The sequence below is a fragment of the Pelobates fuscus genome, chromosome 1, assembly GCF_036172605.1.
Source record: "Pelobates fuscus isolate aPelFus1 chromosome 1, aPelFus1.pri, whole genome shotgun sequence".
In the NCBI taxonomy this organism is placed as follows: Eukaryota; Metazoa; Chordata; class Amphibia; order Anura; family Pelobatidae; genus Pelobates; species Pelobates fuscus.
Genome location: NC_086317.1, coordinates 432891118 through 432915090, shown reverse-complemented (window position 1 = coordinate 432915090; position 23973 = coordinate 432891118). Strand labels below are relative to the sequence as shown.

The 23973-nt window shown below is 37.9% G+C and overlaps 1 protein-coding gene across 1 annotated transcript in view; it reads left to right on the top strand.

Moving 5' to 3' along the window:
* Positions 1–14531: 14531 nt before the first annotated feature.
* RXFP2 (relaxin family peptide receptor 2) overlaps positions 14532–23973 on the top strand; it is a 318798-nt gene continuing 309356 nt past the window's right edge. The window contains exon 1 of the mRNA XM_063444871.1: positions 14532–14597. Coding sequence (XP_063300941.1) covers positions 14555–14597 — 43 coding nt within the window. The 5' untranslated portion in view covers positions 14532–14554. The remainder of the gene's footprint in view (positions 14598–23973) is intronic.

Here is a 23973-nt window from a genome sequence, read left to right as displayed (position 1 = left end):
GGGCTGATTGCCAGCAACTGCTTATGACATTGTTTAATAACGAGGAAAGGACAAGGATAAACCAAGCGGCAATTAAAGTGCTGGAAGAAGTGGCCCGTACACAAAATCAGGCCAACCCGGCAGCATGGGCAGCAGCACATTATCCAAACACTGATCCGGAGTGGAATATCAATGGCACAGATATGGCCCATTTAAAAGCATACAGGGACGCTATTATTGCTGGCATGAAAGCCGGAGGGAAGATGGCGATTAATATGTCTAAGACGGCTGAGGTATTACAGAAATGTGATGAATCGTCCAGTGTCTTTTATGACCGATTATTGGAGGCATACCGTTTGTATACCCCCTTTAATCCAGAGGCTCCTGAGAATTCCCGAATGGTTAACTCTGCCTTTGTCAGCCAGGCCTACGGAGATATAAATCGCAAGCTACAGAATTTAGAAAGGTTTGTAGGGATGTCTATAACCCAACTAATGGAAATAGCAAATAAGGTATATATGAATAGGGAGACAGAGACGAAGAAGGAGCAAGAGTGAAAGATGCGTAGGAAAGCAGATATGCTAGCGGTAGCAATCGCAGGCGTAGATAGAAGGGAAAAGGAAGTGTATAGGGGAACGGATAAAGGCGAGAGTAAGTGGAATGGGGAACCTTTGAGTAGGAACCAATGCGCGTACTGTAGGGAAGAAGGGCATTGGAGAAGTGAGTGTCCACGAAGGGAACAGAATGAGAGAGACAGACCTAGGGCAGGATATAGCAGTAATTATAGAGGTAGAGCGAGAGGTAGAGGAGGTCCTGGAGGAAATAGTGGTAATAATAGAGGAAGTGTTAGTGGAGATAGATACTACCCAGCAGCGCAGAGACCCCGCGAGAGAGAGGATAGGGACTTTGTGGGTTTGGCTGACACAGTCATGGAGGACTATTGATACCGACCGGGCTCCATCCCCCTTGGCCGAGCGGAGCCTATGGTCGATGTAGCAATAGGGGGAAAAAGGAGTGCTTTCATGATTGACACTGATGCTGAACATTCGGTGATGACTGACCTAGTCGCTCCTCCTTCAGGAAGAACTATCACCGTAATAGGAGCAACTGGAAGGAGTGCCGCTAAACCGGTTCTTAAAAGTCGACTCTGTACATTGGGAGGCCACATAGTGAAACACCAGTTCCTTTATATGCCTGAATGTCCAGTCCAACTGCTAGGACGTGATTTGTTGTCGAAATTACAAGCACAGATAACATTTCTACCTAACGGAACAACATCTTTGAAGTTCAATGGACCCTCAGGTATAATGACAATATCTGTACCAAAGGAAGAAGGAAGAAGAGTGGCGGCTTTATACAGTGTTGACTAGCCAAAACCCTAAGAGTGATGAATCCTTGTTCAATATACCAGGAGTGTGGGCAGAGAATAACCCACCAGGACTTGCTCGTAATATCCCACCAATTCATATCGAACTAAAGCTTGGGGTTTATCCAGAAAGCCTGAGACAATATCATATTCCACAAAAGGCCAAGAAGAACATACAATCTTATTTGGATAAGTTCATAAGGTAGGGTATCCTAAAATCCTGGAACACCCTATTGTTGCCTGTTCAAAAGCCCGGTACAGATGAGTATCACCCTGTGCAGGACTTGAGAGCAGTCAATGATGCGGTAGTGAGTATACATCCAGTTGTACCCAATCCATATAACCTGCTTGCTTTAATTCCGGGCGGGGCTACCTACTTCACAGTTTTGGATCTCAAAGATGCCTTATTTTGCCTACGAATTGCTGCGGAAAGTCAGTGTATCTTTGCATTCCAATGGGAAAATGCTGTAACGGGCTCGAAACGCCAGATGACTTGGACAAGATTACCCCAAGGGTTTAAGAATTCACCTACCCTATTTGGATCAGCTTTAAGTCAAGACTTACTGGATTTCAAGTCCATCCCAGGAGAATGTGTACTATTACAATACGTAATTGTTAATAGCGGCAGTTACAAGAGAGATATGTCAGCAAGCAACACATGATCTACTGCACATTCTTTGGAAGGCAGGATACAAGGTGTCCAGGAAGAAAGCCCAGTTGTGTCAGCCAACTGTCAAGTATCTGGGATTCCATATCTCTGAAGGTCAAAGGATAATGGGGCCAGAGAGAAAAGAAGCTGTATGCCAAATACCAATACCCAAGAATAGAAGACAAGTGCGAGAGTTCTTGGGGGCAGCAGGCTTCTGTAGGATATGGATTCCCAGTTATGCGATATTGGTGAAACCTCTTTACGCAGCTATAAAAGGTACAGAACACGATCCCTTCCTGTGGACCCCTGAACAGCAAAAGGCATTTGAAGATGGGAAGAAGGAGTTGATGAGTGCCCCAGCTTTAGGTCTACCTGATCATACACGTCCATTCTACTTATATGTACACGAGCAAAGAAGAATGGCTGTGGGAGTATTGACACAGTACTTGGGATCATGGCAACGACCGGTTGCATATATGTCCAAACAACTGGATGCAGTGGCCAGTGGTCTTCCACCTTGTCTAAGAGCTGCCGCCGCCCTGCTGGTAGCCCAAGCTGATAAGCTCACTCTGGGTCAGGAACTCTACGTGCGAGTCCCGCACGCAGTACAGACGTTGCTAGACTATAAAGGCAATCATTGGTTTAGCAATAGCCGCATGACTAAGTATCAAGCTATGTTATGTGAAAACCTGAGAGTGCATCTAGAGACTGTTAACACCTTGAATCCAGCTACCCTTTTGCCACAACCTACTGAGAGTCAACATGATTGCCTGGAGGTGATGGATGAAGTGTTTTCAAGTAGACCGGACCTTCGTGATTTTCCAATCCAGAACCCTGATGTCCAGTACTATACGGACGGCAGTAGTTATGTGAAAGAAGGGATTCGCTATGCAGGATATGCAGTGACAACCATAGACAAGGTGATAGAAGCTCGGCCATTGTCAAAAGGAACATTGGCACAGAAGGCAGAACTAATCGCACTCACACGAGCGTTACAATTGGCTGAAGGTTTGAGGGTGAACATCTACACGGACTTCAAGTATGCATTTTTAACCACTCATGCCCATGGAGCTTTGTATAAAGAAAGAGGACTACTGAACTCAGAGGGTAAAGAAATCAAGTACGCAGCTGAGATATTACAACTACTGGAAGCCGTGTGGGAACCGAAAGAAGTTGGTATCATACATTGTCGAGCGCATCTGAAAGGTGATGGTGATGTAACAAAAGGAAATCGGATGGCAGATAATGCAGCTAAGCGTGCCGCTGAATCAGGAAAACAGGAGTATGTGGAACATATAGCTGCTCTTATACCGACCCCACTGTCTCAATGGACTCCAGTTTATACAGCTCAAGAAGAAGAGTGGTTAAAGACTGAAGCTGGGAAGTACCTGGAGAATAATTGGTATCAGTTAGAAGATGGAAGAATAGTCATTCCAGCATCACTAGCTGTAGAAATTGTCCAGAATTATCATAACGGGACACATTCTGGAAGAGATAGTATGGAAGAATCTCTCAGGAAACATTTCTACATACCAAGATTGTCCAACTTGACTCAAGCCATTGTACGAAGATGTGTGATATGTGCCAAGAATAACGCAAGGCAAGGACCAGTGAAACCACCGGGAGTCCAGTATATGGGGGGACTCCCTATGTCCGATCTTCAAATAGACTATACGGTAATGCCTAAATCCGGCGGACATCGCTACCTACTAGTAGTTGTGTGTACCTACTCAGGATGGGTAGAAGCGTGTCCTACTCGTACAGAGAAAGCAGGAGAAGTTGTGCGATTTCTGTTGCGAGAAATAATACCCCGATATGGACTACCATGTTCTATAGGATTGGATAATGGTCCAGCCTTCGTTCACCAGTGCCTACAACAACTGACTCATATACTTGGTATTAAGTGGAAGCTTCATACGGCATATAGACCTCAGAGTTCTGGGAAAGTGGAAAGGATGAACAGAACTATTAAGAACCAATTGGCAAAGATGTGTCAAGAAACTCAACTTAAATGGAATGTTCTTTTGCCAATAGCTCTGTTACGCATTCGTAGTACACCTACCAGAAGGATGGGTCTCTCACCTTTTGAAATTATGTATGGGCGTCCACCTCTTGTACTTGGTAACTTAAGGGGGGATTTAAGACAGTTGGGAGAACGAATTACCCGGCAGCAGGTTCTAGAGTTGGGTAAAACTATGGAGGAAGTACAGAAATGGGTACAAGATAGATTACCTGTGAATATTTATCCACCTGTCCATTGTTATCATCCAGGAGATCAAGTTTGGATAAAGGAGTGGAACAGTGTACCGTTGGGGCCAAAGTGGAGGGGTCCTTATGTTGTTCTTTTGTCTACCCCTACAGCTATAAAGGTGGCTGAAGTGACTCCGTGGATTCATCACTCCAGGGTTAAACCAGCAGCAGTAGATTCTTGGCAAGCTACACCAGATCCAGAGAATCCCTGCAAGATCCGGTTAAAGCGTGTAACTCAGTCGGAGTGACGAGGAGATATTGGGACTTCTAGAGTAATCAAAGAGATCAGCAAGTGGGTGTTTTGACGGCCATAATAAAGCCTGACCACCTACCCACGTTACATAGCCAGAGTGTCTTGAAGGGACCTCTGTGAAGGGAAGAGAGGACTTGAAGGACTCCATTCCTTGCAGCCCTTACAACCTGGAAGCTGAGGTGCCATCGGATGGACGAAGAATTAGGATAAAGATGTCAGGAGAAATGTATTTGATAGTGTATATATTTGTGTTTTTAATTATTCAGGAAGGTAGAGGTACTGACACACCTGGCTGTGAGGTTTGCATTAAGACTACTAAAACAGGTAATCATATTTCCCAGACCCTTATTTGGCATTCACAATATGAGTGTAAAGGATATGTATCTAGGTGTAGATACTTAGGTATAGATTATAGTGTATGCCATTTAGGAGTAGGAGAACCTAAGTGCTTCAATCCAGAGTATCAACCCCGTACAATTTGGTTGACCCTTCGGAATGGAGACTCACAGGGAACCCTAATAAATAAGACAATACTAGAAACCATACATTCTTTGGGTGTTCTGCTATTTGATACATGTAAGGCGATATCAAGTGGTAGAAAACCGTGGAATGTGTGCGGGGATCTTAAATGGGAAAGAACGTATGGGTCTAATGATAGGTATATTTGCCCCAGTAGTAAGAACAAGTATATAGATCCAAAATGCCCAAATAAGAATTATAATTATTGTCATTATTGGTCTTGTGTAGGGTGGGCAACTTGGGGACAGACAGTAGATAAGGATATGATTGTTACTAAGTTGCCTACCAAACCATATTGTAAGTCTATGGAGTGTAACCCAGTCCATATACGTATTAATAATCCTGAACAGTTTATAGATAGGTTCGGAAACTTATTTGGGTCCAGATATATGGGACGGGTTTGGATCCTGGGACAATATTATTTATAGGGATAGAGACCGATACTGTAGCATCCCAAACTCATCAGGTTTTCCATTCTTTTTATGAAGAGATGAGTGTAGAAAATAAGATCCCCCATAATGCTAGGAACCTGTTTATTGATCTAGCCGAGAGTATTGCTGGTAGTCTTAATGTGACCAACTGCTATGTGTGTGGAGGTACTAATATGGGAGACCAATGGCCCTGGGAAGCAAAGGAGGTAATGTATTCTGGTTCTGAGACAATTGAACAGATAACATCTTCTCAAGCCGATTGTCAAATGAGTGTTAGAGGTAAATCTGAGTGGCGATTAAAGACCTCCGTTATAGGTTATGTTTGCATAGCAAGGAAAGGAATAATGTTTAATACATCTGTAGGAGAATTAACTTGACTAGGGCAAAAAGCTTATGATGATAATACAAAGAATGTAACTTGGTGGTCGGCTTCAAATGTCTCAGAACCACCTAACCCTTTTGCAAGTTATACCAATTTAAAGGACGTGTGGTTTGACCTATCTACTACATCTGGTTGGAAAGCCCCAGCAAATTTGTACTGGATCTGTGGTAAGAAAGCCTATTCGGAGTTACCACAGGACTGGGAAGGGGCATGTGTGTTAGGTATGCTCAAACCATCCTTCTTCTTGTTGCCTATTGAAACAGGAGAGACTTTGGGAGTTAAGGTATATGATGTAAATCATAGGAAGAAAAGGGGACCCCTAGAGATAGGTACCTGGGAAGATAATGAATGGCCTCCCCAGCGTATTATAGATTATTATGGGCCAGCTACATGGGCAGAGGATGGTACTTTTGGATATAGAACCCCAATATATATGCTCAACCGTATTATAAGGTTACAGGCAGTGGTTGAGATAATTACCAACGAGACATCGCAAGCGCTCAATCTCCTAGCGAAACATAATACTAGGATGAGGACAGCCGTTTACCAAAATAGATTAGCCTTGGATTACCTATTGGCAGTAGAGGGAGGTGTATGTGGGAAGTTTAACCTAAGCAATTGTTGTCTTCAAATAGATGATGAAGGGCAAGCAATAGCTGAGCTTACAAGCCATATGGTTAAACTAGCGCATGTGCCTACTCAGGTATGGAAAGGGTATAATCCAAGTAGTTGGTTTGGTAACTGGTATGAGCAGTTTTGAGGACTTAAGGCATTGGTAGGTGGAGTCATGCTAATCTTGATGCTGTGTCTTCTCTTACCATGTCTTATTCCTTTGGTAGTTAGGTCTGTGCAGAGCATTATAGAAAATATAGCAGAGAGAAAGGCTGCTGCACAGATAATGGCTATATATAGGTATGAGGCTCTAAATCAGGGAGAACTAGTACAGGAAGAGGAATGTTGAGAGATTTGTATCTTTAGGGAGTCGCAAAGTCTGGTCTGGTTCATGGCAACTTGAGGTGTAAGCAAACTATGGTTAAGTGATGCATCTGGAATTGTGAAATATCAGAAGCACCAAAGGGGGGAATGTGGTGGAATCTCAGTAAAAATAAATTTACTAGGACAAGATTGCCACGTGGTATGTGCACCTGTTGATGTATCAGTTAGTCAGTTACACGTAGCTAAGATACAATCAGTAGTGTACGGAGCATATGTAGGAATACAGGATATACGAGTATTTCCCCTCCTCCATTGTGCTGGGCAAGCCATGTGGTCAAACAGGAATTTAGTCTCTATTCGGTTGATTAGATAAGAGTATGTGTAGGTTGAACTGATTATGGGAGGAGCTATATGCCTATATAAGGGACCTACACTGTATGATCAGGACTCAGACTTTGCTGTTTTTTGCTGACATTAGTCCCTCTGAGTCCCGGTCGGTGAATCGAATAAAGAATCTCTTCCTTCCTGAAGAAACCTGTGTCCATCTCTCTGTGCTTGGCTTCCGTCAGTTTCTCCGGTATCAAAGGGAGTAGCAACACTTGAGGTAGGGAAGACCAGAAGTTCTGTTTTGGATAGGTTCAGTTTAAGGAAATGAGCAGCTATCCAGTTGGAAATAGCAGAGAGGCAGTCTGAGATACACGTCAAGAAGGGTAGTGAGAACTCAGGGGAGGACAGATAAATTTGCATGTCATCAGCATAGAAATGATACTAGAATCAGAAAGAGCTGATGAGTTTACCAAAGGAGACAGTGTAGATTGAGAACAATAGGAACCAAGGACAGACCCGTGGGGAACACCAACAGAAAGAGATTGGGGAGAAGAGGCAGAGCCAGAGAAAGAAACACTGAAAGACCGCTGGGAGACGTAGAAAGAGCACCAGGAGAGAGCGGTATCTCGTAGATCATAATTACGGAGGATGAGAAGAAGCTGTTGATGATCAACAGTGTCAAAAGCAGCAGAAAGGTCGAGGGGAATTAGGATAGAGTAGTGGCCACAGGATTTTGCAGTGATAAGATCAATGGATACTTTGGTCATAGCTGTTTCAACAGAGTGACGAGCGTGGAATCGGATTGAAGCGGGTCAAGCAGAGAGTTGGATTTGAGGAAGTCTGTTAATCTTGCATACACAACTCTCTCAGGGATCTTGGAGGCAAACGGCAGTAGCGAGATAGGGATATATCTAGTCTACCTATAAAAAACACATTATGCAATGCACAAACTTTAACAATACTAATGTCAGGCTTTCTGCCTGCCTACCTTTTGGCTCAGCTCCGGGTGCCACGATCCCCTCCAGCATTCAGTCTGAACAAACGTGCAGCGTGTATAAGTATGCGCCCCCCTATAAACTACCAAATTCGGCGTTCGCTGAACCGAATGTGAAATTCGGTAGACTGAATTTGGCGCATGAAAATGACATCAGAGGTCAAATTAGGAAGGTCAAGTACCCTCCACGAATAGTGGTAAATTCCAAGCAGAATTGGACCAATCAGAAGTAAGTGATGACTATTTATACTTACCTCTCCCATTCCTTGTTGGCCTGTTGTGGTTTTTGGTAGCCCAATAGCATGTTCCTCTTGTGATAATCTGGTTATATTATCTGGCTCTTGTCTTTATCCTGCCTTCTGTACTCCTTTGACCTTGAGTTGTTATACTGACGTTAACCCGGTCATTCTAAGGACCGGTATACAGATTTTCGTTTAGTGATTCTGTCTGTGTGTTCAGGTTCCAGTATTCCTGACAATTAATGCTCTGACAGAGGAATTATTTCAGAACATGTTGACTTTCTGAACTTTGCCTAGTGTCATAATTTAATTCATTCTAGTCTCGGTTACTCTATATGTCTAGCATGAGGCTAACTGAGAAAACTAACACTAAATTGTTTTCATTGAGTCACTATTCAAAATAAAATGCATTTTATTTGAAATTTGAATATTTCAGAAGATGCTTAAAAATGCATTTCCCAGATAAACAAAAGGAGGTTTATATATGATCTTAGACTAAGCCAGGTAACATATTGCCCACTATTGGTAGATAACTATTTAGGCAGGACAGGGAGTTGGAAGCATGCTTGTGATTCAATTCATTTTACTGGTGATCCAACACGTGCAGCTGTGTTGGCCTTGCTCCCTCCTGCAGAGCTCTCTTGAACTGCTCTTGTATTGGCAGAAAAGTTCATGCTTTTTAGTAAAACACTTGTTGTGGTCTTATTGGTCTTATTGGGGATAATTCCATGGTGTCCTGCCAACAAATCCAGGATGGCAGAACTGGTATCCAAAATTGTGACTGTTTTTCCCCCCACATAGCTGAGGTTGTGATGCCAGGCTCTTTAAAAGCTAAAAATTGTATCCTTTTCTCAGATCCAAACCTAATATCATTGTTTGTATTAGAGATCAGTCAGATCATAAGTACTACTTAACATTTAACATTTAAGTAGTTTCCTCCTGAAAATTATAATCCGTACTAATGTTGTGCATTGGTGTTCTTTTGAAAGATAATTCCTTATATCAGTCGTCTAGGTTATATTCCTCTAGCTGGCTTGTAGTCAGGTGGTACCCTTCCAAAAATGAAGAACATAAAACCCTGTCAAATGCATACATTCCATATGAAATCAGGACTGAGTGAGTCTCGGGTGGTACCTTTTATGCAACTCATATCACAGAACATGGCCAACATGGTAAAGAAAAAACATGCCCATTACAGAGTCATGTCTGCCTGGAGTGAATGCACATTAGTCTGACTGACAGCTCAGTTATCCCCAGTTAGGACAGACTATACACAAAGCACTGTGGCACTTTTTTTGACACGTTATTTATAGCATTCTATAAATAAGGCAGTACTATGACGGCACATAGCTTAAACGTAGAAACATAGTATGTGACAGTAAATAAGAACCATTCGGCCCATCTAATCTGCTCAATTTTCTAAAAACTTTCATTAGTCCCTGGCCTTATCTTATAGTTAGGATAGCCTTATGCCTATCCCACACATGCTTCAACTGCTTCACTGTGTTAACCTCTATCACTTCAGCTGGAAGGCTATTCCATGTATCCAATACCCTCTCAGTAAAGTAATACTTCCAGATATTATTTTTAAAACTTTGCCCCTCTAATTTAAGACTATATCCTCTTGTGGTAGTCTTTCTTCTTTTAACTAACAGTCTTCTCCTTTACTGTGTTGATTCCCTTTATGTATTTAAATGTTTCTATCATATTCCCCCTGTCTCATCTTTCCTCCAAGCTATACATGTTAAGATCCTTTAACCTTTCCTGGTAAGTTTTATCCTGCAATCCATGAACCAGTTTAGTAGCCCTTCTCTGAACTCTCTCTAAAGTATCAATATCGTTCTGAAGATATGGTCTCCAGTACTGCGTACAATACTCCAAGTGTTCTGTACAATGGCATGAGCACTTCCCTCTTTCTACTGCTAATACCTTCCCCTATACAACCAAACATTCTGTTAGCATTTCCTGCTGCTCTATTACTTTAAGTCATCTGAAATAACTACCCCTTTCCTCAGATGTTGAGGTTAGGACTCTATCAAATATTCTATACTCTGTCCATGTGTTTTTATATCCTAGATTATCCACATTAAATTATAGTTGCCACAGCTCTGACCATTTTTCTAGATTACCTAAATAATTTTCCATTTGGATTATCCCTCCTGGAACATTAACCCTGTTACAAAAAGACATTCCTACCATTAGGACCTTCTGCAATATCACTAATAAAAATATTAAAGAGAATTGGTCCAAGTACAGAACCCTGAGGTACCCCACTGGTGACAAACCCATGCTTCGAATATCCTCCATTGACTACAACCCTCTGTTGCCTGTCACAATATTGGAATCCAAACTTAAAGATTGCAGTTTATTGATAAGCCTTCTATGTGCAACAGTGTCAAAAGCCTTACTGAAATCTAGGTAAGCAATGTCTATGGCACCACCCTGATCTATTATTTTAGCTACCTAATCAAAAAAATCAATTAGATTAGTTTGGCATGATCTCCCTGAAGTAAACCCATGTCTTTGATCTTGAAATCCATGTGATTTTAGATGTTCAACAATCCTATCCTTTAACATGGTTTCCATTACTTTCCCCACTACTGAAGTAAGGCTTACTGGCCTATAGTTACATGACTCCTCCCTACTACCTTTCTTGTGAATGGGCACAACATTCGCTAATTTCCAATCTTCTGGGACTACTCCCATTAACAATGATTGGTTAAATAGATCCATTAATGGTTTTGCTAGTACACCACTAAGCTCTTTCAATAACTTTTGGTGTATTCCATCAGGTCCCATTGACTTATTTGTCTTTACGTTTGACAGTTGAAATAGAACCTCTTCCTCTGTAAACTCACAGGTAACAAATTACTTGTTTGTCCTTTTTCCTAACTGAGGTCCCTTTCCTTAATTTTCAGCTGTAAATACTGAACAAAAATATTAATTGAGGCAGTCAGCTAGACCTTTATCCTCTTCTACATACCTTCCTTCTTTTGTTTTTAATCTAACTAATCCTTGTTTTACTTTCCTTTTCTCAGTTTATAGGGACACTCCAGGAAGCTAAACAAATTAAGCTTAAATCAAAGCTAATAAGCTTAAATACCTGTGGTTAGTTTCTCTTCTTTCCATTCTGTGCAGCTTTCCTGCAGTGCTGTAGAATGATTTGCTGATTTCAGCAGTGTAACCCAGCCTCCCTAGCCACTCCCTCTTAAATTTCAACATGTTCTTTATTCCCAGTCTCTTGAAAAAATGTACCCTTTTCAGCCAATGAAAATAGAGGCATGCCTTCTCTAAAGTGTAAAGAATGCTCACAGCACAGACTGCACTGCAGAGACGAAGGTAGAGCTAAGAACAGTATGTGAAATTTTTGTTACACGTGTACACTTTTTTCTTTAGTTTATTTTTATTTCAAAGCTTTGATGGGCCTTATTCTCCTATCCTTCCTTCCCTCCTTTCTTTGATATACCCACCCCTGTTCCCAGCCATCCCATATGTGATCCTACCCCTCCTTCCCAGTAAATTCCCCTCCACTCATCCCTCTGGTAACCCCTTCCATGCCAGTCTCTATTATCTGCCCATCCCTCTGGTAACCCCTTCCCTGCCAGTTTATATTATCCACCCATCTCTCTGGTAACCACTTCCCTGCAGTCTCCATTATCCGCCCATCCCTCTGGCAACCCCTTCCCTGCCAGTCTCTGTTATCCACTGATCCCTATCATAACCCATTCCCTGCCAATCCCTGTAATTTGCCCACCCCACTGGTAACCCCATTACTGCCAATTCCTATTATCTGCCCATGCTGCTGGTAACCCCTTCCCTGCCAGTCCCTGTTATTGGCTCATCCCTTTGGTAACCTCTTCCCTGCCAGCCCCCGTTATCCACCCTTCCCTTTGGTAACCCCTTCCCTGCCAGTCAATGTTATCCGCCCAACCCGCTGGTAATCCCTTCCCTGCCAGTCCCTGTTATCCACCCATCCTGCTGGTAACCCCTTCCATGCCATTCCCAGTACAGCTAGCTGGCATGCCTCATGTATCTCTGTCATTCTAATGTGTACTTTGTACTTAGTAGTGCAATATCTGTACAATGTAAAAATACATTTTACAGGGATAATAAGGGCTGGAAGGGAAGGGGTTAACAGTGATTAGAGAGGTTGGCTGACAGTATAAAAATATAATCTGCACTATATAATACAAGAGGGCCACAATAATGTAGTAAATCTTAACACCAAACAGGTCTTAGGGGTATATTGCACTCATTTAATCATTTGTTCCTGCTTCAGGCAGGTCCTGGAAACATTTTTTTGGTATCAAGCCAAGTGAATTAAGATGGGCCTATTTATCTTGTGAGTACAACCTAATAAAGTGGCTTTTTTAAAGTGTATACAGCACTGCACTATGTTCGTGTCTCTCCTTTTCTCCCATATGTATACCTGGATAAAGGGAAGAAAAGAAGTTCTGCATCTAAGCATTCTATTCTGCTCATTACAAATCTAAGTCTTTGAGTGCATTATATCCCTAAGCCCTGTTTGGTGTGAAGATTTACTACATTATTGTGGCCCTCTTGTATTTTATAATGCAGATTATATTTTTATATTGTCTAATAAGAAGAAATAAATGAATCTTCTTATAACTTGCATACTTATAATGGTATTTCTTGGTATTTCTTTTTTTCCACTGGTGTTTATTTCTGTTGAGGATTGTGTGTTTTTTTATGGTTGGCTGACAAGGCTGGAGGAGAAGGGGTTAACCGTGGGTACTAAGGTTGGCTGACAGGGCTGGGGAAGTTAACCGTGGCTAGGGAGATGATAGATAGATAGATAGATAGATAGATAGGGACCACAGAGGAAGGCTTCACAGCCGAAACGTTGAGTTTCATTTCTCCTGCTTTTGGTCAGTATACCTTTTTTAATGGGTTTTTGCATTTAGCACTTTACTTACATTGTGGTTTTGGTACTATATACTGGTTTAGCACTATACTATGCACTTTCTCTCTGCTATAACGCTATCTTGTTGTATTTTCTATGCATGAATAAATACTCTTTCTATGTGCAAAACCGTGGTGTGCCTTGGGATCATTTCTTATTTTTTATTACATGTATATATCTGGTATGGGAACAGATTCTCTTCCTAGAGAGCGCCCTGTACCTTATAAACCACACACGTATTACCCATTTTTCAGTAGAGCTTTTCCTGTAATTTTATGTTTGTATAATCCGTGGTCATGCCATTGGTGGACAGTCTGGCTGAAATACAGGAAGCAGGGAAAAAGCAAAGGGGGAAATTACATTAAATCAAAGAAGGAGCAGAAAATCTGATCAAATAAAGATTAAAAGTGTTTTTTCTAAAGCTCATTTTCACACTGTTTAGGGGAAAAACACATTTAGTGACAGTCGATTTAACCAATGTTTGCACATGTTTAGTAATTACTACCTGAAGCTATACATGTGACCATGACACTAGGAAGGACCCTTTCAAAAACACTTGAATTCTGTACAAGTACATGTATGGCCATAGGTAGCTTAGCTTCCAACTGTCATGTATCTAATGGAGGGGGTGGACATCTAGAAAACTGCCCCTTTGCACCCGTATAGCGGGTATGGGTACTATCATGGCGCTTGGACGGACTTCAAATATACCTTAAAATGCCAACCCAATATTCATCTTGTTCTCATTTTGCTTTAAATATCTACCACAAAAAGATAATAATGTTATTAGTGATAATCATAACAAAAACAATAATAATAATAATAATATGAATGGATACCGCAGTAGAGCCTATTGCATAAGATATGCTGGAAGAGAGAATGTGTATCCAAGTTTCATAGCGAAATAGTCTTTTTTTTTTTTTTTTTTGATGACATGCTGTCCCTATGACAGCCCTAATGTTGATTTGCTCCCCGTAAACAAATGCATAGTCTCTTTGTTCAGGCAAATTAAATGTGGGATTCGGTTTGTTCAATCCACTATTTTATCACAAGTCTAGCACATGGAACTCTGCTATTGCTGTAATTTATAGAACAGCGATACGCTGCTCTGTGCCAAGCAAGGTCTGCCTCAGTAGCTGTGTGTCTGCTTTGCCATCTGAGCATGCTCTGCAGTGTGAGAAGGCTGCCTAGTGGATTCTGTATTGTAGTAGCTCCTGAGGTGTGCAAGGAAGCAGTGCTGGAAGTCAGTAGCTGTAATATCTAATCCCTGCATTTTCGCTGAAATATCTCCGCTTGCTGGCTGCAATGAATATTTTTCTTCATCTGGCTATTCTTCTGTACATCAAAGGTAAGGCATCTTCTGTGTCATAATGCTTTGTGGTGTATGAATATACAATTGGACTAATTATATACTTAGTGCTGTGCATTACTCGGTTGTTTCACAAACGCTGATCTGATGAATGGATTAAAAGATACAATTAAAAGGTGATCATTTATGTAATCATTTATGGCTCTTAAATATGCATTGGTACTGTTGCATAAACCCAATTACTTTTAGTTCAATATTTATTTAGTAACGTGTGTCATTGAAGGGATTTATCTTCATTTTATTGCTTCATTGAGAGCGTCATTTGAGCAGAAAAAAGTTGAATCATTCACTTTTTCCTATTTCCAAATACAATAACTCTTTATAAAACGACATACTATATATAATACAAGTTAAATATATTCACTTCTGATACCGAAGATATTTTTCTTATACCTAAAAAGCATTCATAAAGAACACATTTCCTTATATTATAATTATATATAATTATATATATATATTATTATATATTATTATTATTATTATATATAATTATTTATATATATAATATATATATTATATATATTATATATATATATATATATATATATAATTAAATTATATATTATCATTTTTTTAATCTTTATTTTCACGTGTCGCTGACATGTTGCCTGGTTAACATCAAAATGCAGCAAGTGAACACATTTAATTTTTTTAAACGCAGGTTGCATTTTCTGTCCACAGCCCCGATTTAAATGTGAATTGCTTATACGTTAGAAACATCTATCTATCTCATTCAGTGTTGTAAACTGAAATTCATCATTTAGATTTAGAATGTTTGCACTCAATAGAAGTAATGCTGATGGCATACTCATCACTCAAAGAGATTTTTAAAGGATTTGGTGTACACATATGTATAGAATTTATTTTTTAACCGCTTATGAACCGCCTTTGTAATCTGTATGATGAAATAATGTAGTAGAATTGTTATATTCTTTCTTGGTGAATTACTTGCTTAGAATAAAATACCTGAAATATTTGTACACGATTCTTATTACCATGGAATGGAGCATTTAATATTGTTTATTGAAATAAGTGCTTAATAGTGAATTTAAAAGTGTGGTTATAGTTTGCAGTTGTTTAAGTTTGGGGGGGAAAAAAGAGATAAATAAATATTACATTCATTTAATACATTACGCTTTCTCTACTACAATTCATTAAGTAAAAGAGCTACAAACAAATGGATGAATGAATTGGAAATGTTACGGTAAACATTTAGAAAGAGGCATCATTTCTCTTGGAAGATCATGCCAAATTAGCTGAAGTGATTAAATGACTAAGGATTGCAGCTGCCTACCTTGTAAGAGATCTCTTCTCTTGGCTTGACAGTTTATGTTCTGAATACTCTTAGAATCAAGGTCAATGCGTTTCTTGGGCTATAATTTTACCGAAGGAAATTCACTGCAACTGTTTTAGTAATCTAAAAACAAACTAATCTGAATGATCCATTCATTACTAGAACACTGCAGATAAGAGTCATAATTTTAAGACTTAATTGGCATGGTCAAGTGAGAATGCCAAGGGGGTAACGCAACAAGAAGGTCAAGGGCAATAAATATTCAAGCCCGCCTGTGGCTAATTAGGAATGCTTAACCTCAAAAATTGAATCATAGAAATGTTTCATTGCTAAAAAAAAAAAAAACAGTTGTAATTGGTAGATATGTTTGAATTGAGAACTAATCCCAGAGAAAAGCATTTTCTCCAAAGGTGTTTAATTGGGTGTGACCGTTAATTGGGTGTGACAATGTTCCAATAAACTACTTTCGAGTTCATTCGTTGTCAGAAAGTGATGTTACAGGAATATCTTGTTTAATTCTACTGTCTGACGTTGCTGGCTGCTGTTTTTGAAAATAATATGAATATTTTAGTTGTACATTATAGTCCCAAACCCATTGGATCCAATCTTTTAAAGCGTTGAAAACGCATCTGTCATTGAACAGGTACATTTTTGTTTTTGACCTTTACCTTAATTATTTGTGTGGTTTTATCCTTTTTGTCACTCTATTCTAGACCATTTTCCTTAAAAACTGACAAATATACCAAATATACATATTTTGTTTCAGAATGTAAAGGATTAGTTTAAATGGATAATTGTGTTGCTCTAACATTTCAACATTTTTAAAGACAACCCATGTTGATACTAATTAGTGTGTATATATATATATATATATATATATATATATATATATATGTATATATATATATATATATTTGTTATGCAAAAGTATATTGTTCAAATCCCTTGAATTCAAATGTTTAATTTAATTTTGACCCCGAGATAAACATAATTAGATGTACTATCAGAACATGACCATCAACTTTGGAGACTAGAAAAATAAGAAATAAGTCGTACATGAGCTCAAAATTCATGGAGGAAAAAATGGCTTCTAAGTTTCGAGTTGGCTTCTAAGTTTTGTTGTGCTTACGCTATTTCTTTGTTTCAGCAATGCTGTTTATAAACAAGTTCTTGTTTTTGTGTTGCTTTTTTATGGACAAATTCTAGCTATCTTAAAGTCATAATAAGCCTTTTTTAAACTGTGACATTAAGACAAATGTTACATAGTTGGTATTATATACTAACATAATAAAAACATGTTTAACCCCTTAAGGACACATGACATGTGTGACACGTCATGATTCCCTTTTATTCCAGAAGTTTGGTCCTTAAGGGGTTAAAGAAATAATAAAAAAAGCAAAAATTTAATTATTTAGCTTCATGAACAAAAATAGTAGGATATTGCTAATCGGAAGTGCAAAACTAGCAATAACTAACAAACATAATATTAAAATAGTAGTAAATACAATGATAGGTAATCATTTGTGTTGTTCGTTCATGCTCAGTTTGCTAAAATGCTCAATTTCAATCTAGTAGATGGATAAAGTATATAATTTCATCAGTGGAAAAGCAGGACCGAAATCTTAATTATTGTATAACCATGGTTTTTGATTATCAATAGTGTTTGTTAAAGAGACAATACATTCTGCAGTCTTATTACAGGCAATAGTGAATACATAACCTAGACAATGCGAATTGACACAGAAAAGTTTGAAGATAAAAATAATTTGCCATTGCAATTGTATTAGTAAATGACACACTCAGTTTAAACTATTATTAAAAAAAAATCTAAATACCATTTACATGACATTTATTTATTACAAAAACTACACATTGTTACTGGTCAAGGAATTAAGTGCTGAGGTATGTTCCTCAATGAGCTGGTGTGGACAGCTTCACTTTCTCGTTATGTTATTGTTATTTCATGTCGGTTACATTGAATGTAAAAATTGCATTTCTGTTTATTCAACCGGACTCACAAATTAGATTCTAACTTGCTGAACTCTAAGTCAGAATACTCAACTAACTTTTATATCATGTGACTCAATTACCCTGTCATAATATGATATTTGCTTATCATTTGTTGCTGTTTCATGTGACATGTTGTAACACTCCTTTTCATACCTGCAAAAATAAAATAAAAACTTAAATTTAAAAAAAAACAAAAAAAAAAAACTACACATTGTAAAACTTTGACTGCTAGCTAAGATGCTTGATTCACTACATGAAATGACAGATACATTGATGGTTTCCAGGTCAGTCACATAGAACTCCGACATCAATTACATGTACTTAAAAATAATTCAGTGATTACCACTACGTAACGTATTTTTGTATTTGGAAGAAAAAGAAAACTCGAGTTAGACGTATTTTTTTGGATGTTGTTTAACATTTCCACTCAAACCATTCTAAAAATGCAGAATTCCTAAATTGCACACTTTAATTTTAGCAAAATAATGTTGGATGTGTACACAGTGTAAAGGACTGAGTGAAAACATTCAGACTTTTGTGCCGTATTTAAATAAAAAGTCTTAGTCCGAAATCAGAGGCGGTAGATTTGGGGGGCTGTGACGTGGCTGGTGATAGAAACCAGTAGCCTTTCAGCAATATAAATATAGGTGATGGGGGCTAATTAGGCGAAGAAATTAAAGTCAGCTTGAGATAGATATAATAGTGGAATTTAATATATAAAAAAAAGGCTGTGCTTTAATTAGGAACCTAGTCACTCTAGATGAGTAAATAAACTGCTATCTGCTGTTTCTACCAATTATTATAATTGTCCATTCCATTATTTTTAAAATCACATGGTTTTACAACACACAAAGAAAAATAGATACTGAAAGCACAAAACATTTATTTCTAAATATATTGACTATATGTGATACAGAGGACTGTATTACTAATGTTCTAAAATGACCTGGAAAAGATTGTCAAACTCAATAAAACTGTGTGACCGTTCCGTCAACTTTAGTGTTCTACTTTAGGCAAAAATAAAATGTGTTACATTTTCCTAAAAATAGTGAAACCGTTTGTCTTTATTCTGTTATCTATTAAGTGAAAAGTATTGCATGAAATATCTTATAGAAAATGTTATTATTTATCAAATGTATTGTGCCTTAACAAGTAAGAAATTATTATTATTTTTTTTTTTTGTTCTTAAGGAAAAAAACAAACAAACCAAATTTGCCAAACTGTGATAATACTATCAAAGCTTAAAATTTAAAATCGTACACTACAAAACAGGCCTAAAAGTTACTCACCACTGCAAGCCTGAAGGGTCTATGGTACATCCACCAAAGGTGAATTTCTAATTGCCAGGGCTGGACTGGCTGACTGGGAAATTTCCCGGTGGGCAGCGGCACCTAGGACCAGACGGGCACCCCTAATACCATTTTAATTATTTTCGTTTATTTATATTTTTATTTAGGAAGGAGGTGTTTGGGGCTGGTACGTGGCACAATGGCTTATAGGGCTGGCATGCATTTTTTTTCAGGGCCGCTTTGTATTACCAGGTCAGCCCTGCTGCTCGCCGGGGCTGAATTTTCACTCACCAGTGATTAGTAGGCAATTTGAAACTTTGATACTAGAATTAAAAAAAAACGTTTTTTCTTTTTTTACGTTTTACACCGGAATACAAACCTGTGGAGCAGACAAAACACCTACATAAATCCACCTATGTGTCATGAAACAGAATAATCATCAGACCATCAACAGGTGTGTGTGTGCCAATATAGGCTTGCCCAAAAGAGAATTGAATTCTGAGGATAATATATTAGATGTCCATATAATACATTGTCCTGTTATATATGCTTTATTAAAATGAAAATTGTGAAACTGACACACAGTTGACACAGCCAGTACACCAGTTGTAGTAGTTTTTTTTGTTATTTGTAGTAACGCATCCCTTTGTTAACACGGGATTACAGTCTGAGCAAGAGACCTACAGATAAGAATACGTTTCTATTTACTAACATTTTCTCCTCTAAAACTCTATATTAATCTCCTTGTGCTTTGTGTGTTTCAATCTTCTTGGTCATCTATAATAATTCCCATCTCAAGGTGCAAAAAGTGAAGATGTATAGTAAAAAAATTTTAGCTCATGGATATTGGACACATTTATTATCCAAAATTTTGACCAAGGTCAGACAGACACTGTGCTGGTAACATATCCATCAGGAGTAATGACAAACACCGTAAGCATTTTACTCTTTTACAGACATTTAACAAGAGAAATTGCCGCATACTGAGCCATGACCCTTACCTGGCTGTTTTCAAAACAAGTGTTGATGCATAAGAAACAAAATATAATATACTGCATTTAAAGGACAACTATCATAAAATTTTAAATTCTAATTTTTTAAAAGTTTATGGCATATAATGAAATTGCATTATATAATTTCATATTTTTTTGAATGATGTAAACTGATGATGTTTGAAAAAATAAATAATACAAAATCACTTTTTACCTGGCTGAGCAGCCATGTTGGGTCAGACACTGCTATTTTCGGATAAACTGCTGCTCAACCTAACTTGCCTGCCGCAGCAGCAAGCAAGTTTGGTTGACCCAATATGGCTGCTAAATATAATAAATCTTGAAAAAACAAACAAACAATAAATGAACATTTGATGACAATTGCCCTTTAACCCCTTAGTGACCAGACTGTTTTTAAATTTTCTTACTGTTAAGGACCAGGGCTGTTTTTACATTTCTGCGGTGTTTGTGTTTAGCTGTAATTTTCCTCTTACTCATTTACTGTACCCGCACGTATTATGTAATGTTTTTCTCGTCATTAAATGGTCTTTCTAAAGATACCATTATTTTCATCATATCATATAATTTATTATAGAAAAAATGTAAAAACATGATGAAACAATTAAAAAAACTAAAAAAAATTCTAACTTTGACACCCAAAATCTGTTACGCATCTACAACCGCCAAGAAACACCCATGTTAAATAGTTTCAAAATGTTGTCCTGCGTTTAGAATACCCAATGTTAACATGCTCTTAGCTTTTAGGGGGAGGGGGGAGTACTGTTATACTCAGGGGACTTTGCTAAACACAAATATTAGTGTTTCAAAACAGTAAAACATATCACAACAATGATATCATCAGTGAAAGTGCTGTTTGTATGTGAAAAATGCAAAAAACTTCACTTTCACTGACAATATCATCGCTGTAATATGTTTCACTGTTTTGAAAAGCTAATATTTGTGCTCAGTGAAGTCTCCCAAGTAAAACAGTACCCACTATGTACAGGTTTTAGGGTGTCATGGAAAGTTACAGGGTTAAATACAGTGCAAGTAAAATACATTATCTGGACTTTCAGCCTGGGTTGTCAGGCAAGTCCCTTAAATTGCAATCAATAAAATTACTTAATTCTGTAAAAATATTACATAAATATGCAAGCAGAATTTAAATGTATATACATATTCATATATTTGAAGTCTACATGTATATTTATGAAATTATTCATGTAATTATAAATATATATATGTCGTATTATTTTTATTTATTTATATATATACATGTGTGTATGTATGTATGTATGTATGTGTGTATGTGTATATATATATATATAATTTCATTCTAAGTGTATTTTGATACAAATATATATATATATATATATATATATATATATATATATATATATAAATATAAAAATGCAGTTAGAATAAAATTAAAAATATATTTATATATATAATTTTTACAACTTTTTTAATTTTTTTAATTTATTTTTATTTACTTATTTATATTTTATAATTTATATATACAATATATATATAGTGATTAGATATAGCTATAGATATAGATGTAATTTAATTATAAGTGTATTTTTATAATTGTATATGTATACATTAACATAAAAATACACTTTGTATGTCATTATATATATATATATTTTTTTTAACATATTTTCCTTTTTTTTTCAGAAGCAGGGAGACTGCCTGTCAGTTTAGGCAGTCCTTCTGCAGGTAGATGCATGGGCGCCTATGGCGGGCATGTGATCGCTCTTTCAGAATGAACACAGGGCCCGTGGGGGCCTAATTTGCAGAGAGGGGACTGTCTGGGCTGTCAGGCAGTCCCGCAAGATCGGGAGCAACACCGATCGCCAGCGGGGGAATGGTGGAAATCAGGACTATGGCTTAGCCGTGGACATTTTTAGTGGCAGCAGGGATAGCTGAACGTTTTGATATAAGATTTGTGTAGGTGGGCTTGAAAATGAGGGAGTGGTGGCAGTTTAGAAATCATGTCCTGATTTTTCAGCTTTTGCCAGCTCCCACTCTAGTTTTGAACATTTTGCCATTCATTCCTATGGGACCAATTTCGCCACAAGAACGACGATATTCCGTGAACCATTCAGCAAAACGTTCCACAACGTAATAGCAATCCAATCGGGAACAATCCGCACATTTCGGTATATTATATGTAGTGTTAAAACTGTGGCAGGAGTTAGGGTGGTAAATTTGGCTATAATAATAATAATAATAATAATAATAATAATAATATGTGAGATAACATTAAGTGGTCTTGCTATGCAAGAACACTTAATAATAATATATATGTGAGATAACATTAAGTGGTCTTGCTATGCAAGAACACTTAATAACTAGAAAAGCTAAAATTTCTGGGGAAATTGTGTGAAGTGTTCTTGCCTCCACCAGTAGTCTACAACTGGAGTGGGCGGAGTAACTGGGTGGAGTGGCTGGAGTAACTGTGGAAAGGTTGGACTGGGCAGAGTAACTGTGTGGAGTGTTTGAGTAAAGATAGTAAACACTACACTAACCAATTGATTGATCAAATTTAAAACGTGCACATGGCAAGCTTGATAGAGTAAAAATGCATTTCAACTTTCAGGACCGTCATCAGTCCTCAAGGGGATGTTTCTGATGACGTCCTGAACAGTCATCGGTCCTCAAGGGAGTCTTAACTGAGTGCCTCGACCCCTGGAGGCCCTCAACACACAGGCAGAGCATCAAAAGCCTGCCCGATGGCTTCTAATGCTCTGCTACACTGCTAGTCGCCACGTGGTGGTGCCAAGTGATCGCTCCTGATCGCTGATCGCTGCAATACCCTTAGAGCGGTTTTAACCTACCTAGTACCTAGTATGTACCGCGGTACTTAAGGAGTTAACTACCCTGAACTAAAATGTAAGATGTTCCAGGTAAGTCAGTTGCATTACCTGCAGCCACCAGATGAGCGTTTTAAACATCATCCTTCCAGTAAATCTTATTAGATTCAACAACATATAAAACATGCACATCGAAAATATTATTTACAAGACACATTTGTCTTCCTGGCAGTACAATTAATGATCTAAGTGAAACGATACACAATTGTACACCATCAATTAGATCCGCACAAACTCTTGACCTGACACTTCGATGAAACTAGCCACAACCTATTTTGCAATTTATTATGTGTGAAAAAAATATCACACACAGGGATAGAACAGAACATTCAAATGCTGATTAATTTCTACACTAGTTATTGTAGAGTTGGATACTAAACACCCTTACGCCACATGGATTTAAATAAATCATCATTCCTGCTTAATAAAAAGATGAAGGTAGAATCTTAGTGATCATATAAGCTCTGTGTCATACGATTTATTCGTTTTTTTTATTTCTAATTGGTTGCATCTGCAATACTTGCATAATTCCTGATGGCATTATTTATGAGCCTCTGTTCCTAGTATATTTATTTAATTTATTTATTTATTTATAAAATATTTTACCAGGAAAGATACATTGAGATTTATCTCGTTTTCAAGTATGTCCTGGGTTCACAAACCATTGCATTGTTACAGTTAGTGTACAATAAAATACAAAAACAATATTAATATACAATATATACAAAATGTAACATAGAACAGGTAGGAAACATATAATCAACCATGACTGCAGTTTGGCTGCAATGGTTTTATTTTTGTCTCATGTTTTTATTTTGTTCTATGGTTTACAGCTCTAGGTCTGGATAGACTTACGATTTTACAAGTAAATATATTAAATAGCATGTTCAA